This window comes from Vitis vinifera, chromosome 1, assembly GCF_030704535.1.
Source record: "Vitis vinifera cultivar Pinot Noir 40024 chromosome 1, ASM3070453v1".
Classification (NCBI taxonomy): domain Eukaryota; kingdom Viridiplantae; phylum Streptophyta; class Magnoliopsida; order Vitales; family Vitaceae; genus Vitis; species Vitis vinifera.
This window is the reverse complement of record NC_081805.1, coordinates 6,177,077-6,195,000: the sequence shown is the minus strand read 5'-3', so window position 1 is coordinate 6,195,000 and position 17,924 is coordinate 6,177,077. Positions and strand designations below refer to the sequence as shown.

The following is a 17,924-nucleotide window of genomic DNA, read 5'->3' as shown; positions in this document are numbered from 1 at the left end:
TTTTCATTCATTCTTTCATTCGTTCATGTATAGAGTATATATAGAGGGTAATCACCATTCTAAGAATGGGAAAAAATGATACAAGGAAAGAATGATATAAGGAAATAACAACTAATATCTTAATATCCCAACTTTCATAATATCTCAATATTCCTAATATCTCAACACTAAATGATATAAGGAAAGAATGATATAAGGAAAGCATTCATAATATCTCAACAATAGTAATAGTTCGTATTAAGGTAAACAATAGTAGAAATTTATTCAATTCAAATACAACTTATTATTAATCATATTAGAATGACCCGACACAATTACAATCCACTTATTATATGAAATATACAACACGATACTATTTAATCTATTTAATAAATTGCTTAAGTTGGATTATGTATGAATTCATGCAAATAACTCATTAATACAAGGATAATATACTGAACCTATTAATGTACTTCTAACATATTAAATCTATTAACATGATTATAATTTGTTTGAACCATTTAAAAATTTAAATTTATTAAAGTATTGTTTTAAAATACATTTAATTGTTTTAACTTCAAATTTTTATTTTTCTAAAATCTTAATTAATTTAATTGTTAAATTTTAATTATAATATGTTTATAATATAGAAAATAAATTAAAATTTTAATCCTACACTTATTTATTATTTTATTTAATATATATATATAAGATTTTTTTTAGTTAGTGCACATTTGAACTCTTCTCTCTCTCTCTCTTTTTTTTTTTTTTTTTTTTTTTAGAAATAGAAAGTATTATATAAAATGTAGAAATTTTTATACCAAAAGTGAGTAAAGACATTTATGTAATTGAAAAGTCTTTTAAAGGAATTACAACATTTTCACTTCCCAAAACTTTTAAAATTTTGAAAAGAGCTTTTAAGAATAGAAGTTGAAGTTTTGCCTTTGTATACAAATTTGTATTTGTTTTAAAAAATAAATGCGATAAATACCACATTAGTTATTTAATATTTTAGTTATATGATATGATATTTATAATTAAAAATATTTAAATATTTATAATTTTTAGATATATGAAATTAATAAATTTGCATAGATTAAAATATGTACCTATTTGATTATTTTCTCTAACACGTTAAATAGTTAAATTGGAACACAAACTTGTCTATTAAATAAATTATACAACTTGATATGATTATAATATAAACATTATTATACCTAACTTGACCTAATAAATTTTGAATCATTTTGCATCTTGCATCATATTGTTGTATAGTGTCAAAATTACCATCCCTGATTTAAAAGGCCTTTTATTACTTGAGTCTCACCAACCAAAGAGATTCAACCTTAGCCTCCATTTAAAAGTTCAAAGCTTCATTTGTACAGAGGACAAGAAGAGTAAGAGGCTTTTGGTTTAGGATCCCTATGAGTCTATCTCCAAGGGTCCCTTTCAAATAGTCTGCGCTGCTCCATCCTCAATGAAGGACCATTGTCGTTTCGCTCCCTCCTACATTCCCCTTGATCTATTCTTCCCTCCCCCTTGACACCTTATCGTCCTTGTGGCTCACCTTATGTCATACCAAGGACTCACCATCAATAGGTTCGAATGAATAAATTTGCCCAAACTGGTACGGGCCCAAAACATTTTTTTGTTGAGAAGTTTATCCAAACCTTTTCCACAAACAAGGTGCTTCCATGTACATTCGTATGACTAAACAAATTCAAGATTGCAAAATATTCGAGATCATGTGTTTAAATAGGATGCCATCATCTGAGGTGATGGCTTGCATGCAGAGGAAAAAAAAAAGCACTAGTCTTATCATTTCTGCAGTCCTTTGTATATTATTCCATCTTTCTGGCTCAAATTTAAATAAGAAAAAGAATTGAATAGAGTTCACTGTCTTCCCCTCAAGGAGAGGTATCTTCATCCTTTTGAATCATCAGAGATGGTTTTTTTTTTTTTTTTTTTTCACATTGAAGATAAGATCAACCCATGGCCATCCTTTTTCACTGTAAGTCCTTAAAGATGAGACCCACCCTCTGTTTCTCATGTGGACCCTTAAGCCTACACAGATGACAGAATAAAAGCAGGCTTTTTACTAATTAAAGCAAATTGATGATTTTTTTTTGGGCAACTTTGCTTTGAAGGAGTGGGGTATGGCATGTGGAAAGGCCATCATAAGGGTTACACCGCCCTCATCCCAATCCCCACCCTGTTAACTGTAGTTAGTCACGAGGTCCTTAGCGGCTTCTTCTTTCAATGGAAATAAAAAAGGAGTCCATACCTCTTTTTGCTTGTATGAGAAAAATGGTCAACTCTGAGACAAAAGAATCTAATTACTGATGATGCCTTGTACCCTAATTTTCACTGTTGTGGATAGAGCCTGGCTGCTTTTGCTGCTCTAAGAAAATTCTCCTAGGATTTGAACCAGAGGTGTGTCACAACTGAACCGGTCAAACGCTTGACAGAGCATCCAGCAATAATCTTGTGGCGTCCAAATCTGTCTCATGTTGGGAACCAAAATAGTTTCTCGTTTTTCTCATTTCAAACAACAGAATTCCAAATTATAGCTGTTACGTGCTTTTACAATAAAAGGCACCAGCCCAATGCTCAACTTACAAAAACAAAAAGTATTCATACAACCGATCTGTTTTGGAAAAGCCCATCAACAAATCTTCTGAGAAAAATAAAAAATCAAGGTGTAAGAGCAGAGTAGATTGTGAATAAAGCGAGATCATACCACAACTTGAAGCCTTTATGGGATCAACCGTCCACGTGAATCCCAAAAGGCCCAACTCAACAGTAGTGCACCAAAAATCTAAAAAATTGAGAGACACCATAGCCCAACCAAGGCTTGCACGCCAAGGGAATCATTTTTCATGATTTGAAAAAGGGTTTGTGGCGTTTATTTCTTTGCAAAGATTAAAGAGAGAAAATAGGAGAGAGAGGTGGAAAAAGGGTTGTGGTATTCGGGGTCATCACCAATCATTTGGATTCTGTAAAAATCCCATAGTGGGAAGTGATATCGGGGGTCCCTCCAGCGTGCAATATTTGACATTACATTTCCTCTTTACTTCTATTTCTAATACGCACAACCATCAAAAGTCTCCCACCCCCCCATCTCCATCTCCCCTTTTTTATATTCCCCCAAAATTATGGAAATAAAAAAAGGCCAAAAAGCAAAACTATGCTATCCCACTCCTTTGATTTGTTTGAAAAGCACTTGGATCATATCATCTCATCTGCATTTTTGTTACCGTCCGATGTAGTGCTTTATTTTGATTTTTAACCTATAGTTATAAAAGAATATGCTGTGCCCCTCGTAAAAGAATAAGATAAACATATGGTCAATAACGATCAGTAGAGAAAGGGATTTCAATACCAAGATCTAAGTGGGGCCGAATTAATGATCAGAGGTCGTGAGTGTTCAAAAATGTATGTTTTTTTTTTTTTTTTTTCTTTTTCTTAACCTTTCTTGTAGTCATAAGATCTTTATCTAGGGGCTAATACAACTCAAAGACCTAATGCTTACAGCAAGTCTCAAAACAATTTTTTTTTATTTTTTAAATGAGGATAATAATAATGGGTGATCTGAAAAATAAGAATCCTCAAATGATAATTCAGAAAACAGGTTGCCAGGGGAAGATGGCTTTCAAGTGGCCAATGGGGATGGTTCTCAGATTTGGTACAAGAATTGTGATGAGAACACCAGCGACATATGTGAATTCTTCTCATACACACTTTGGAATCATGATTCCAGGGGCCACTAAGCTGAACACATTATAAATCCAATAATAGCACATGTTTTTAAAACAAAGAAACGAAAATAAAAACAAAAGGACAACTTTTTAACGGTCAAAATGCAATTCACCATTATCATCAGAAGAGGTTTCTTCTTTGAAGAATGGACTCCTTTTGTAGTGCTCTTAAGTCTAGGAAAGTAGGGGTTGAAGAAGAGAGTTGGATGGATGATGATGATGATGATCATCTGCTCATGGCCCTCCCACTGTGCGAGCAGGCTAGCTTTTTTGGTAGGGCAAGTCCACCGGTGGTCATCAATGGCCCTCCGTCTCCCACCTCAGCTGGCACTGATATCCTCGAATTGAGATTTTATCATTAACCATATGATTGATTGATGCGAACCCCCAAATAACCTCCCCCATTAGCAATGCTAACCTCGAGAACTTACTCTCTACCAACTAGTCAAAACTTTCTTACTTTATCCTATACGTATTGCCTTAAATTATATTTGGACTGTAGATAAAGAGCTCTCTTTTCCGTAGTGTCATCTTTTTGGTCTCCTTGATATTTGTAGGCTTCTTTTTTTCTTAATCTTATGGCACCGACGGTTTTGACAATATGATCATGGTTCTAGTGAAACTAATCTTGGGTTTGTTATAATTTTAGGAACTTGATCTGAGTTAAACCTGTGAAGTGGGAGTCCAATAATAATTACCCAATAAAAAGAAGAAATAAAATGGATTGGATACAGAATAAGCCGGTCCAGTTTTAATGAAAGCAGGATCAGTTGATACTCTGGCTTTAATGGAAGAAGAGCAACAGGGTGAGGAAAAGGATTAAATAAAGAAGGGAAGGAGTTGGAGGCATCATCACCTCCAATGCCATTAACCTCAGAGAGCATTGATTTTGTTCCCACGTGGGCCACCACGTTATGTTTTTTAGTCTAATTTTTGAGTGGGCAACGTTACAACTAATGCTCCATTTTTGAACTGTATCATTGACTCCCCCATCTCCACTGGGCCCCAACCGTCACTCCCTCTTGCCATCTTAATTACCAGAAAAGAAAAAAATTGCGCAAACCCATTTGTGGCAACTTGGATTCGGGTCCGGGTTGTTATACCAACTGAGCCGAGACCTCTCCACTATTGTGTTATTCTAATCTGGGATGTGATTTGTGATGATTCATGTCCGTCCCACAGAAGAAAAAAAAAAAAATATATATATATATATATAAGCCAGCATGGATTCTCCCTTTCACTGTCAACTTTTATGCCTAAGATATTTTCCTATTTTCCCACTAGATCGAGGAAACTTGAGAAAAGGATGAGAATAATGGTAGCAATTTGATTGGGTGATCCAACAAGAAAATTGAGGATCAACGGTGGAAGTTAACGCATGATCCAATGATAAAAGTACACCCAGCTATACCAGAACTTACATGGGAAACATTCCTCACGCATGATGGCAGGAAATGAGTGTTGGATCATCAAACACATCGATGTATATATTCCTATAAAGCGCCGATCTTGGATAGACCTTGTCGGGTGGGGGCCAGCCCTTTTGACCAAAAGTCAAATCCAAGGCTTCACTCCGAATAGAAGGGGGGTGTGTTCACAGTGTTTTAGTACTGAATGGAGAAGAAGCGTATAAGTAGACACCCACCAACCTCAAACCAAATTCTCCGCCCTTCTTTTTTGTTATTCCACCCCCACGTTCCCTCCTTTTTTTCGCCATTTTATATAAAACTCAAATCAAAAGCACCCTTCTTTTTCTAAAGCCCTTTGCTTCAACAAATTCTCATCATTCTCGCCACTCCCGCTTTCTCTCTCACAGAAGCCTGTCTTTCTGCAAACTTGTTTCTTCAATGGAGAGCAACCCCTTTCAGCTTTTCTTTCATCGTGTTCTGAAGCTGCTGCTGCTGCTCTGTGCGTTGGTTTCTGGGATTGAGCTACGAGGGGTGTCCGGGTCGACGAAGACGGATGGGGAGGCACTTCTTGCGTTCAAGAAGATGGTTCACAAGGACCCGCATGGAGTTTTGGAGGGGTGGCAGGCCAATAAGAGTCCATGCACCTGGTATGGGGTTTCCTGCTCTCTGGGACGTGTCACTCAGCTTGATCTCAACGGGTCTAAACTCGAGGGAACTCTCTCTTTCTACCCCTTGGCTTCTTTAGATATGTTGTCTGTTTTGAGCCTTTCTGGTAATCTCTTTTATGTGAATTCTACTGGTTTGCTTCAACTTCCCGTTGGATTGACACAGCTCGACCTGTCGTCAGCCGGGCTGGTTGGTTTAGTTCCTGAAAATCTTTTCTCCAAGCTTCCGAATCTTGTTTCCGCCACTCTTGCTTTAAACAATTTAACGGGGTCTCTCCCTGATGATCTCTTATTGAATTCCGATAAGCTGCAGGTTCTGGACCTCTCTTATAACAATCTAACGGGTTCCATCTCGGGCCTGAAAATTGAGAATTCTTGCACTTCCTTGGTGGTGTTGGATCTGTCGGGAAACAATCTAATGGATTCACTTCCATCCTCGATTTCCAACTGCACCAGTCTCAACACTTTGAATTTGTCCTACAATAACTTGACGGGAGAGATCCCGCCATCTTTCGGCGGCCTCAAAAACCTACAAAGATTGGATCTCTCCCGCAATCGTCTCACTGGTTGGATGCCTTCCGAGTTGGGAAATACGTGTGGGTCACTCCAAGAAATCGACCTTTCCAATAACAACATTACGGGTCTCATTCCAGCGTCTTTCTCCTCTTGCTCTTGGCTGCGACTTCTTAATTTGGCCAACAACAATATTTCCGGTCCCTTCCCAGATTCCATCCTCCAGAGCCTTGCCTCATTGGAGACCTTGTTGTTGAGCTACAATAACATCTCCGGAGCATTTCCTGCTTCCATTTCATCTTGCCAAAACCTAAAGGTCGTGGATTTCAGTTCTAATAAGCTTTCTGGCTTCATCCCACCAGATATATGTCCAGGTGCTGCTTCACTAGAAGAGCTGAGAATCCCGGACAATTTGATCAGTGGAGAAATTCCAGCTGAATTGTCACAGTGTTCAAGGCTGAAGACTATTGATTTCAGCTTAAACTACCTGAAAGGCCCAATTCCACCACAGATTGGGAGGCTTGAGAATCTTGAGCAGCTAATAGCTTGGTTCAATGCCTTGGATGGAGAAATCCCACCAGAGTTGGGAAAATGCAGGAACCTTAAGGATCTTATCCTTAACAATAACAACCTTGGTGGTAAAATCCCATCTGAATTGTTCAATTGCGGTAATCTGGAATGGATTTCTCTCACAAGCAATGGACTCACTGGCCAAATTCCACCAGAATTCGGCCTTTTGAGTAGACTGGCGGTTCTGCAGCTTGGCAACAACAGCTTGAGTGGTCAGATACCAAGAGAGCTAGCAAATTGCAGCAGCTTGGTATGGTTGGACTTGAATAGCAACAGACTTACCGGGGAAATCCCGCCTCGACTTGGCAGGCAGCTTGGGGCAAAATCATTAAGTGGAATTCTCTCTGGAAACACCCTGGCATTTGTGCGGAATTTGGGGAATTCATGTAAAGGAGTTGGAGGCTTGTTGGAATTTGCTGGAATTCGTCCTGAACGGCTGTTACAAATCCCAACATTGAAGACTTGTGATTTTACAAGAATGTATTCTGGTGCAGTCCTAAGCCTCTTTACAAAGTACCAGACTTTAGAGTATCTCGATCTCTCCTACAACGAGCTTCGGGGAAAAATACCAGATGAAATTGGGGGAATGGTGGCTCTACAAGTTCTTGAATTGAGCCACAACCAGCTGTCTGGAGAGATCCCCTCATCACTTGGGCAGCTCAGAAACTTAGGTGTATTTGATGCATCACATAACAGATTGCAAGGTCATATCCCAGACTCATTCTCAAATCTCTCTTTCTTAGTCCAAATAGATCTATCCTATAATGAATTAACAGGGCAAATTCCAACAAGGGGGCAACTTAGCACACTTCCTGCAAGCCAGTATGCAAACAACCCAGGGCTCTGTGGAGTTCCATTGCCTGAATGCCAAAATGATGACAATCAACCAGTAACAGTTATAGATAACACTGCTGGGAAAGGAGGCAAAAGACCTGCCACTGCATCCTGGGCCAACAGCATTGTCTTGGGTGTTCTCATTTCCATTGCTTCTATCTGCATTCTGATTGTCTGGGCAATTGCTATGCGTGCAAGGCGGAAGGAGGCAGAAGAAGTCAAGATGCTAAATAGCTTGCAAGCATGCCATGCAGCCACAACATGGAAGATTGACAAGGAGAAAGAGCCACTGAGCATTAATGTGGCGACTTTTCAGAGGCAGCTAAGGAAACTCAGGTTCTCACAACTCATTGAGGCTACCAATGGCTTCTCAGCAGCAAGTCTTATTGGGTGTGGTGGGTTCGGGGAAGTGTTCAAGGCAACATTGAAAGATGGGTCAAGCGTGGCAATCAAGAAACTCATAAGATTGAGTTGCCAAGGAGACCGAGAATTTATGGCTGAGATGGAAACTCTGGGGAAGATCAAGCATAGGAATCTGGTTCCTCTGTTGGGCTACTGCAAGGTTGGAGAAGAGAGACTCCTTGTCTATGAATTCATGGAGTATGGAAGCTTAGAAGAAATGCTACATGGAAAGGCAAAGGCACGAGATCGACGTATTCTAACATGGGAGGAAAGGAAAAAAATTGCAAGAGGCGCAGCTAAAGGACTCTGTTTCTTACACCACAATTGTATACCACACATTATACACCGAGACATGAAGTCAAGCAATGTGCTACTGGACCATGAAATGGAAGCTAGAGTTTCTGATTTTGGCATGGCAAGGCTAATAAGTGCGCTTGACACACATCTAAGTGTGAGCACTCTTGCAGGCACACCTGGGTATGTGCCTCCAGAATACTATCAAAGCTTCCGCTGCACGGCTAAAGGAGATGTCTATTCTTTTGGAGTTGTTCTCTTGGAACTCTTGACGGGGAAGCGACCCACTGATAAGGAGGATTTTGGAGACACCAACTTGGTGGGGTGGGTGAAAATGAAAGTGAAAGAAGGAAAAGGAATGGAAGTAATAGACCCAGAGCTGCTTTCAGTCACCAAAGGAACTGATGAAGCCGAAGCTGAAGAGGTTAATGAGATGGTGAGGTACCTAGACATAACAATGCAGTGCGTGGAAGACTTCCCCTCCAAGAGGCCTAATATGTTGCAGGCGGTAGCCATGTTGAGGGAGCTGATACCTGGATCTTCCAATGCAAGCAATAGTGGTTGAACCATGCAAGGTATTGTTTATCATGATTAGAAAGATAAAGGGTTTGTAAGATTTGTGATTCAGCTGTTAAGAGTTGCTTGTATCTACTTTGCATCTCTTCTCTCTTTCAGATATGTTGACTACTTCCTAACAGATGGTAAGAGAATGTGATGTGACTTCCATGTTTCAAACTGATGCATTTGCTCCTGAATTATAGGCAAATTTATAAGCACTGGTATTTTCGGTTACAGGAAAAGGAAAATAATTCCACAGGCTACGGGCCTGTTTGGGAAATGAAAATTTTCTTTTCTTTTCTTTTCGTTTTCTCAGCCACCAATCACAGATCCACATGCGAATTCAATTGAGTAATTGTCTACTAGGCATTTTAACGAACATGCATCATGAGTGGGAGAGATTTTTCAGCTACCACCAATAACACAAAATCAAAATAAAAAACAAAAATAAAACTAAACCAAGCAAAAGCACTACTTGATTTCACAACTACCTTATCAGCTACAGCCATGCGGGACATGGCATGGAAGAAATGTTGGTTCAGAGTTGCGCTGCTGTCACCGATCATAATCAGTTCAATTCAATTTTCAATCAGGTTCAGAACCCCATGATCAAACCCAGGTCAGCTGAGAAATAGCACTAGTGCTGAGGGCCCCCTGGGTCAATATCCTATGGGCTAAGAAGGTCCAAAATTTGAAGCTGAAAGGACCAATTCATATTTGGCTGGCCCATTGTTAAGTCCAGCCCATAATGACTGGAGAGTCAGGTCCACATCCATAAGAGCTCTATCCTCTGTAGCCCATGGGCTTGAAGCTCTCAATTTTTTTATCAGCTTTAAGACTTACGTGTTGAAATATGGGCGGACATATGTAACATAGTTTGTGATTAAGCTATTCACATTCACGTATTTGTTTTGTATCGGTTTTCTAAAGTATGGACCACCTTATGTGTAGAGAGCCCAATGTCATCATGGGTGTTAAATGATGGGCCTAAGACACGTGAAGCCCAATAGTCCAAAGGGTATGGTCCCTAAGACATAGAGGGTATATAAGGTTAAGTGTCTGTTCCCTTTTGAATATCTTGGAATAGAACAAAACGTGCTCTCTCCCCTCCCATCATCAAAGAGATTACATAAACGGTAGATACCCCTCTGTAGTCTTAGAAGATCCGTACTTCTTCATCAAGCACACAATGGATTCAGGTATGTTCCAAAGTGGATAGGAAAGCATGTATTTCTAATGCTTGATATATATATATATATCCGGTTTATGTTTTTTGGTGATAATGGAGAATAAACATCCGATATTACGTAATGGCAAAAATAAAAATAAAATTTTATTTTTATAGTGGAATATAATGATTTTTTCCCCATTTTTAAAGTACTTGCAGCTTTGAAAATATGAAGATATCTGAGCTTCCTAAATATTAATATAACCTCTTTTAAGAAAATAGTTCTACAAACGGTTCTTCAAATTTAGAGACTTCACTAGACACTTTCTCTTCGTAATTATCATGCTTCTTGGGTTTGAAAAGAAAAAATTATAGGTGTTTTGCAACGTTTTAAAAAATAATTTTGTTATGTTTTTTTAAGAATAAAAGTTTGTTTGAAAACCTGAAACATTCTCAAGATGTTTTCCATATTTTTAAATATAAGTAATACTTTATTTTTAATAATTCTCTTTCAATTATTTTTAAGATAACCCTTAAAAAACAAGTATAAATAATTAAAATATATTCTTAGAAAACACTAGTTCTTATAAAACTATTTTCTATAAAAATTACTCAACATATTTTTGAGTTTGGGAATAGAAAACTGTTTTTAAGAACAATTTCAAATGAACTCCAAATGATTTAAAATACATTTATATTATGTTTAAAAAAACTTTTTTTTATATATATTTATATGAAAATTTGAATTGTAAATAAAATAAAATTTAATATAGAAATGAAAAAATATATATGATATAATATAATTTGATATTTTTCTTAAAAATCTAAAATAAAAATATTGTTATACAAGATAATATTATAAAAACATTAAAATTGGGTTGAACCGAAATCCAAAGTGTTGAAAATGATTGTTTAAATCCAGTTCGAATTGGGTCGGACCAAACTATCCAAGTTTAACCGTTAGCAAAGATCCAAAATTTGAAGCTGAAAAGACCAATTCATATTTATATGGGCCCATTGTTAAGTCCAGCCCATAACGACTGGACAGTCAGGTCCACATCCATAAATCTCGATACTCTATCGCCCATGGGCTCAAGGTGGAGAAGCTCTCAATTTTATTATAAAAACAAATTTTAATTTTAATTTTTTTTTGAAATAAAAGCATTGAATATGGTGAGTTTTCTAAATATTAAGATAACCCCTTTTAAGAAAATATTTGTAAATGTTTTTAAAAATATCTATTTAATGGTTTTTTAAAATGAAAATTTATTTAAGAATTTGAAAGATTTTTAACTTATCTTTTATTTTTAAATATTTCTTTAAAATAAATTTTATATGTAATATTTTATTTTCAATAATTCTATTATAATAAAATTATTTTTAAAGCAATTTTTAAAACACAGTAGAAACAATAAAAAATAATGAAAATATATTTTTTTAAATAATTATTTTCAGAAATAAATTCTCAAAAAACTGTTTTCAATTAAAAAAATTATTAAAAACGTTTTCAAGTCTAGAAACATAAAATTGTTTTTTAAAAACAGTTCCAAAACCAGCTTTCATTTCAAACACCGAAAGTAGTAGTACTCCATAAAACAAGATTTTGGGTGAGATTCGTGAGAAAAACAAGCTTTCAAATCAGTAAGTTATGGAGATGAGAGAAGCTTGTTGAACAGTTTGAGTCCATATTGATTGAAGCATCCCAGTTGGCAAGAATCTGAAGTGTTTCAAGTGTTTCATGAATGGCCATAATACATGGGCAATAATAATTTTTGCTGCATTCGTTGTGATATTGATAAGCAGACAGAATAAATACTGGAGTTCCAGTATTTGGGCAGACAAGAAACCTGGCAAATTTTGTCTCTATTTCCTTGTATTCGTTGTAGAAATCACTGGCAGCGTAACGTAACGGTGGTATTGAGTTGGAAGGATCAAATGGAGATAAGGCCAACTGACTATGACATAAATCTTATCTTATACAGGTTTTTATAAAACAATGTCCCACACCTATAAATAGTATTCTTTGGATTATCTGTCATTCCAATTTGAAATTCCATTACTAACTAGGTTATTAAATTATTAACCTATGATAGTATTCATTTCTTTGTGTCCCCCTCAATTCGGTTAAATGATCAAGGTCTTCACGTACTTTTATATTCTGATTAATCACTTATTCAAATTTAATAAGAAATTTGTAATGATTTATACTTAATTTTATAAATATTATTTATTTTAAGTTTAAAAAGGTTCTCATGACTTTAAAAAATGTCTGTAACCTAGTAATTTTCCTTATGAGATATCATAAAAATTTATATTTTTTGGGAAATAATTCTCGAGTTTCAATTGTGGGTAATTGGGCATGAAAACTTGAAAAGGGTTATTTAGCCAATTTTTTAGCAATCGTTTTTTCTTTTATATATGACTAAAGGAGTTGGCTTATCCCATAGAGACATTTGGTTCGGATGGGAAGACGAGAGAGGGAAGAAGGGGTTGGAGCTGCATTGCCTAGGAGGTGTAACGGTGACTGGTGTCGTCTTCTTAGGCCCAAGTTCCTAAGAATTCTCTCAACTTTTCTCCTCTAGAAAATAATGTGATCTACTAGAAAATGAGACGTCATGGAACCATTCTGGGCATTGATTGTATAAACTGTACGTAAAGTTGTTTTCGACGTTCGTATCAACTAAGAGATTGAAACAGTTCAAATTTGTAGGACAGTCGTGAATGGGTGAAGGTTGAAATTTGCCGATACTTCTTATGCTGAACCTTTGGGACAAATTTCAAAAGAAAATACAACACACAGTGTTCTGGTCTCTAAAAATGGTGGGTGGCAGTGCCTCATGGGAGATGCTGACATCTGTAAAATCGATGTCTCTGCTGGCACATGCGATTTTCGAAGTGATCAAATGGGTTGAATAATGTGGTTGGGGAAAGGAAAAAAGAAAGAGAAAAAGAGAGAGAGAAAGCCCATGTGAGTGGTTGCATGTTTTTATGGTACTAAAACAAAGTCCTTCCTAGTTGCCAAGAAGATATGTATATCAGTACTCTTTCTTTCTTCTTTCACACCTTACATCCTCTCTTATGATTTCGACTTTGTAGGACCAACAGAGGAAACCAGGGAGGACAAATCTCATTCCCTCCACCAGAAGTAACCATACAAGGACTCTTGTTTCTATTGAATACTAAATATACATACATATCTCTATAGGGTTCCCTCATATTTTAAGTGTTATAAATGAGTCAAGTCATGACAAAAAAGTATGGGGTATAAAGGATGGCAACACAGGGAAAATGCCCCAATCATCCGGGTCGAAGGCCTTGACCATAACCTCACTTGTGGTGAGGCTCCTGACCTTGATTTTCCTCCTAGCATCTCTCATAGTCATAGCCACAGACTCTGCCACCATGAAGATCGACTTCACGGAAGTAAAAATTAGGTTAAAAAATGTGTATTCCTACAGGTAAATCTTAATTGATATGAAACATATGAGTACATATAATTATATATACAGATTGTTAAAGCAAATGTTTAAAATAGGTAGCTCATTGTGGGCAGGTACATGGTTTCAGTAGCCGTGATTGGACTGGCCTACACCTTTTTGCAAATTCCCTTTGCAGTCCACTATGCGTGCACAGGAAAACGCCTAGGAGCCCATGATGGGCTTCTCAAGTTTGAATTCTTTGGTGACAAGGTTGGTCAGCTTCCTCCTTTTCAAGTTTCCTGAATTTTCTTTCTCTTTTCTCTCTCTTTTTGAAGAAAACAATTGAGAAGAATCAGTATGGGCAGCCAACAGACCAGGCAAATTCATGCATTGTTGTGTTGTGCCTCACCCATAATTTGTCTAGGTGTATTTCTGCATAGAAATATGTGAATTTAATTATTATATTGGCGGGTGATATTCCATTCTGACAGCTAGCTATCAGGGACCAGAGCAGAAACCCCCCCACTTCATCATATTTTCAAGGTGACCTCTTTCCTTGAAATCCTTATTCTCTTTCTCTGTCTAGTGGTAGAAATCCCCATCTCTTTGTTGGATCTCAACTCTTGAGGTGGATGGCTTTGATGCATATGGGAAAATTCTGTTGAAGCATGAACAAATAATGGAGTGGATGTTACTACTGACTACTGAGCAACCAAATCTTGCAAGATCCATCTTCCTCATTAAAAAAGACAAGCTTCCATAATTAATGAACAAAAAAAAAACCCAAAATTATCACCATTTTCTCCTGGTTTGGGCAGTGTTAGGTGAAACAAAGTCATGTCAAGTGACTGATGAATGAAAATTTTGATTTATCCAACCTTGGCAAAATTAAGAAAATGTGAAGACTATATAAGAGTTGAGATGAGTTAAACCTAGAATTATGTGAAGATATCAAAGTTGAAGGTTTCCCATCATATCCAAAATGAGTTTGATTAGGTGGGTTGCATGGATTTGAGCAGGTAATATCATATCTGTTAGCAACAGGAGTTGGTGCAGCATTTGGTGCCACTTTCGATCTGAAGAAGAACTTGGATGATCTGGAGAGATTGGTTAGAAGAATGAATATATATGGCAGCGCATTATTGTTCTCTGAAATTCGATCAAAGCTTGATGACTTCTTTAACTTGGCATATGTCTCGGCGGGTCTCCTTCTCCTTGGATTCTTATGCTCTGGGGTATCATCTATCATTTCATCTTTGGCCCTCTCCAAGTAAAGGATAAACAGAGAGGAAAGCGTTGTCGATATGGCTTTCCAAGGCATCTTCAAACTGTAAATGGACCTACTTCAATTTCTAACTTTACTACTTTACCTTTTCCTTTTCCCTTTTTCCTTTTTCCTTTTTTTTTTTTTGTTCTTTTTTCTGTTTTTATCTTTTTGAAGGAAGATCCTTTAAATACAAACTTTGTTCTCTTGCAAACCGTCACAAAAATGGAGTGATTGCTATACAATCACTCTTTTCTTCAAATCTTTGTGATAACCACCTTAATTGTACTAGATTTATCACCCTCAATCATGGCATTGGAAAGTTGCTTTTGTCTTTTGAAGTAATTAGGAAATTAGCGTCAACTTTTTTACATAAATGACAATCTAATGCTTTATTATTTTCTTGTTAAAACAAAGCTTTCAGTGGGAAGCCCATAATCAAAATTTTCAACCATAGTGGAATGTGTATCTTTAGATTTTGAAATAGAAAAAGAAAAATTAATTTAATGACTTTAGTTGTCATGTTGTTAATTATGACAGTGTTTCTTAGTTATACATACTTATCAATTCTTTCTATTGTTTTTCATAATGATCTGTCTATTTAAATCATATTTTTTTACTTTTTAACGATAATTTGATAACAAATTGATTTTTTTTTTCACATGAAAGTTTATAATAATGATTTTGAGAAATTAAAAGTTTGTTTGATTATGTGATGTAAAAATAATTCTTAAAAATATATATATTTTAAAATTTTTTTGACATTGTTTATCTGTTGTTTTTTGAAAATAAAATTTTAAAATGAAATAAAATAAATAAAAAACTTTGGAGAATAAATAGGAGTTGTTTTGTGACTTTTAAAAACAAAACGAATCATCATATGTTCTAACTTAATTATAACTTAAAACAACTTAATTCACAATAAGCGGAACACCTGTGCCAATTTTTTTATTAAACCTACATGCTAACAGTTCCATTGCAAGTGCTTTGTGTGCACGAAAGAACCACCGATGTGCAAAATTGAATCAATATATATAGGTGTCTCGTCATTATGATTAAAAGCAATGGCCGTAATTGTCACTTAAAAGTAGGCAGAAGATGAGCACAGTGGTAGTGAAGGTACACAATTACGACTAAAACAGTATCGTTGAAGGGACATAATGACTGACTTGAAACAGTGAAATGGCACACTGCCCCCAAATGGATCGCATCCAAAGCTATTATACATACAGCCACAGGCTTACAGCACATTCCTCTGCTCACGCCCCTCCATTGCATACGAGTACGGTTTCACCAGTCAGCCCCACCTTAGTGAATCCTCTGTGGCGCATCAATCATTAACACCCCAGACCCATGTCCAACCCCCCACTTCCCCCCCAATACACCCCAACCCCCCACAACCCATGTACCCACGCATGTGTATGTATGTATATATATACGACACACCTGCATTTTCCTAACCTCACATTTTATCTTAAAACCGAAAAAGAAGCCATAGTTTTTGTTTCAAGTATCAGTTGAGGGGCACGTGCGCCAAGTATGTCTAAATTTTGCATTCGGGGCTCGTCCACCCATGCGTCTCTCTCTTTTACCAACCCCCCACTCCCCACTTATGCCACTGTTGGTTGCTGAGCTCACTCCGCTTTCCCCTCTAATGGCCATTTAAAGCCTGCATGGCCATGGGAAGAATTGTCAACCCTTCATAACCCAACAAACCTGGCCCTCTGTACAGTTCCACTTTTATCTAATTCATACACCCTCCACATTTATTATTCACCTAGCTTCGCCTTTAGTACTCCCTCCATTAACATAAAACATGCTATGCTATGTGGGGGTGATTTATTTATTTATTTATTATTTAAATTTTATGTTCTCTGGTTTTAAATTTAGTCGATCAGCATTCATTTGCTGGAAGCATTTGATTTTGATGCTCTATTTCTAGGGTATGAAGAGTACCTGGAGATAGCTAGCTAGCTAGCTGCCAAAATATGTAATGCCAAATGCTCAACTCCCTCCCGTAACAAGTGATGGATGTACTACAAGAGAGTTCTTCAGAATATGGACGCCTATATTAAACATGTATCCAGTGTAATACTGCAAAAACAAGAAGATACCCCATAACAAGACAAAGAAGAAAACTCTTTGAATTTTCGTGGCCCTTAATTTTTGTTTTATTTTATTTATTAAATTTTATTATTATTTTTACTGTCAAAGATCTCCATTTATACACGTACAGGTCTCAACCCCATCATGAGGGTTAGAAAGAATATCTGTGGGGAAGATGATATTTTTGTCCACTTATACATGTGATGCACATAGCTGTACTTCTCCATGTTGATGAGGGCAGGATGGTCTATTTGTGCTCCTTCCTTTCTTACATGCCATGTGGAAATGGAGTCATCCTGCTTTCAACAAAGATTAGGACATAGAGACAAAGCTACTTTTTCCTAACTTTTCTAAGAAACATTTTTCTTTTTGTTTTTATTTTTGGGTGGCCGAAGGAAACACCACTTTCACTGTCCATCAAAACATCAAAGGAAAAGCTTATCTCTCTGTCTCCATTTTCCTTTCCTTTTCCTCTTTGATTTACCCACTAATCATGTCATCCTAAAACCATAAACTATAAAGAAGAATTCATAATAACTATATCATATTCTTTGAAACTAGCTCCAAAATGCCAACCAACTCAAACATTGACCAAATGCATGTATTCTAGTATTTAAAAAAAAACCCATCAATTTTCCAGTGTCTTTTTTCTACAAATTTAGTGGTCTACGTATGTATACATAGAGAGAGAGAATTAATGATGATATATATTCTCAGGTTAAAGACGACAGAAACACTCATTCCTACCCCTTCTTTTCTCTTGTCCCTTTGTTATAAACTTCTACATTTTTGTCCAATTAAGAAAACAAAAATAAATAAATAAACAAAACATACAAAAACAAGAGGAAAGAAAAAGGAAAAAAAATTGTGGCTGGAAGGAGGGAGTCCCCATCAAAATAGGACAGAGGCAACGCCTTCTTATCATCACTCATTCATAAAACCCTACTGCCATCCCATAGCTATCCACTGGATAAAAAAGGAACTC

The 17,924-nt window shown here is 36.6% G+C and overlaps 2 protein-coding genes across 2 annotated transcripts; both read left to right on the top strand.

Annotated features, from left to right (window-relative positions):
* Positions 1–5,067: 5,067 nt before the first annotated feature.
* Positions 5,068–9,218, top strand: LOC100261207 (serine/threonine-protein kinase BRI1-like 2). Its single transcript, XM_002281694.4, has one exon. It carries the CDS (start codon positions 5,585–5,587, stop codon positions 8,987–8,989), a length of 3,405 nt encoding a protein of 1,134 aa, XP_002281730.1. The 5' UTR covers positions 5,068–5,584; the 3' UTR covers positions 8,990–9,218.
* A 4,217-nt stretch (positions 9,219–13,435) lies between these two features.
* On the top strand, positions 13,436–15,167 carry LOC100266415 (CASP-like protein 4D1). The gene is made up of 3 exons (XM_002281688.3): positions 13,436–13,608; positions 13,704–13,839; positions 14,589–15,167. The coding sequence occupies exons 1-3, from the start codon at positions 13,439–13,441 to the stop codon at positions 14,841–14,843; spliced, it is 561 nt and encodes a 186-aa protein (XP_002281724.3). The 5' UTR covers positions 13,436–13,438; the 3' UTR covers positions 14,844–15,167.
* The last annotated feature ends 2,757 nt before the right edge of the window (positions 15,168–17,924 follow it).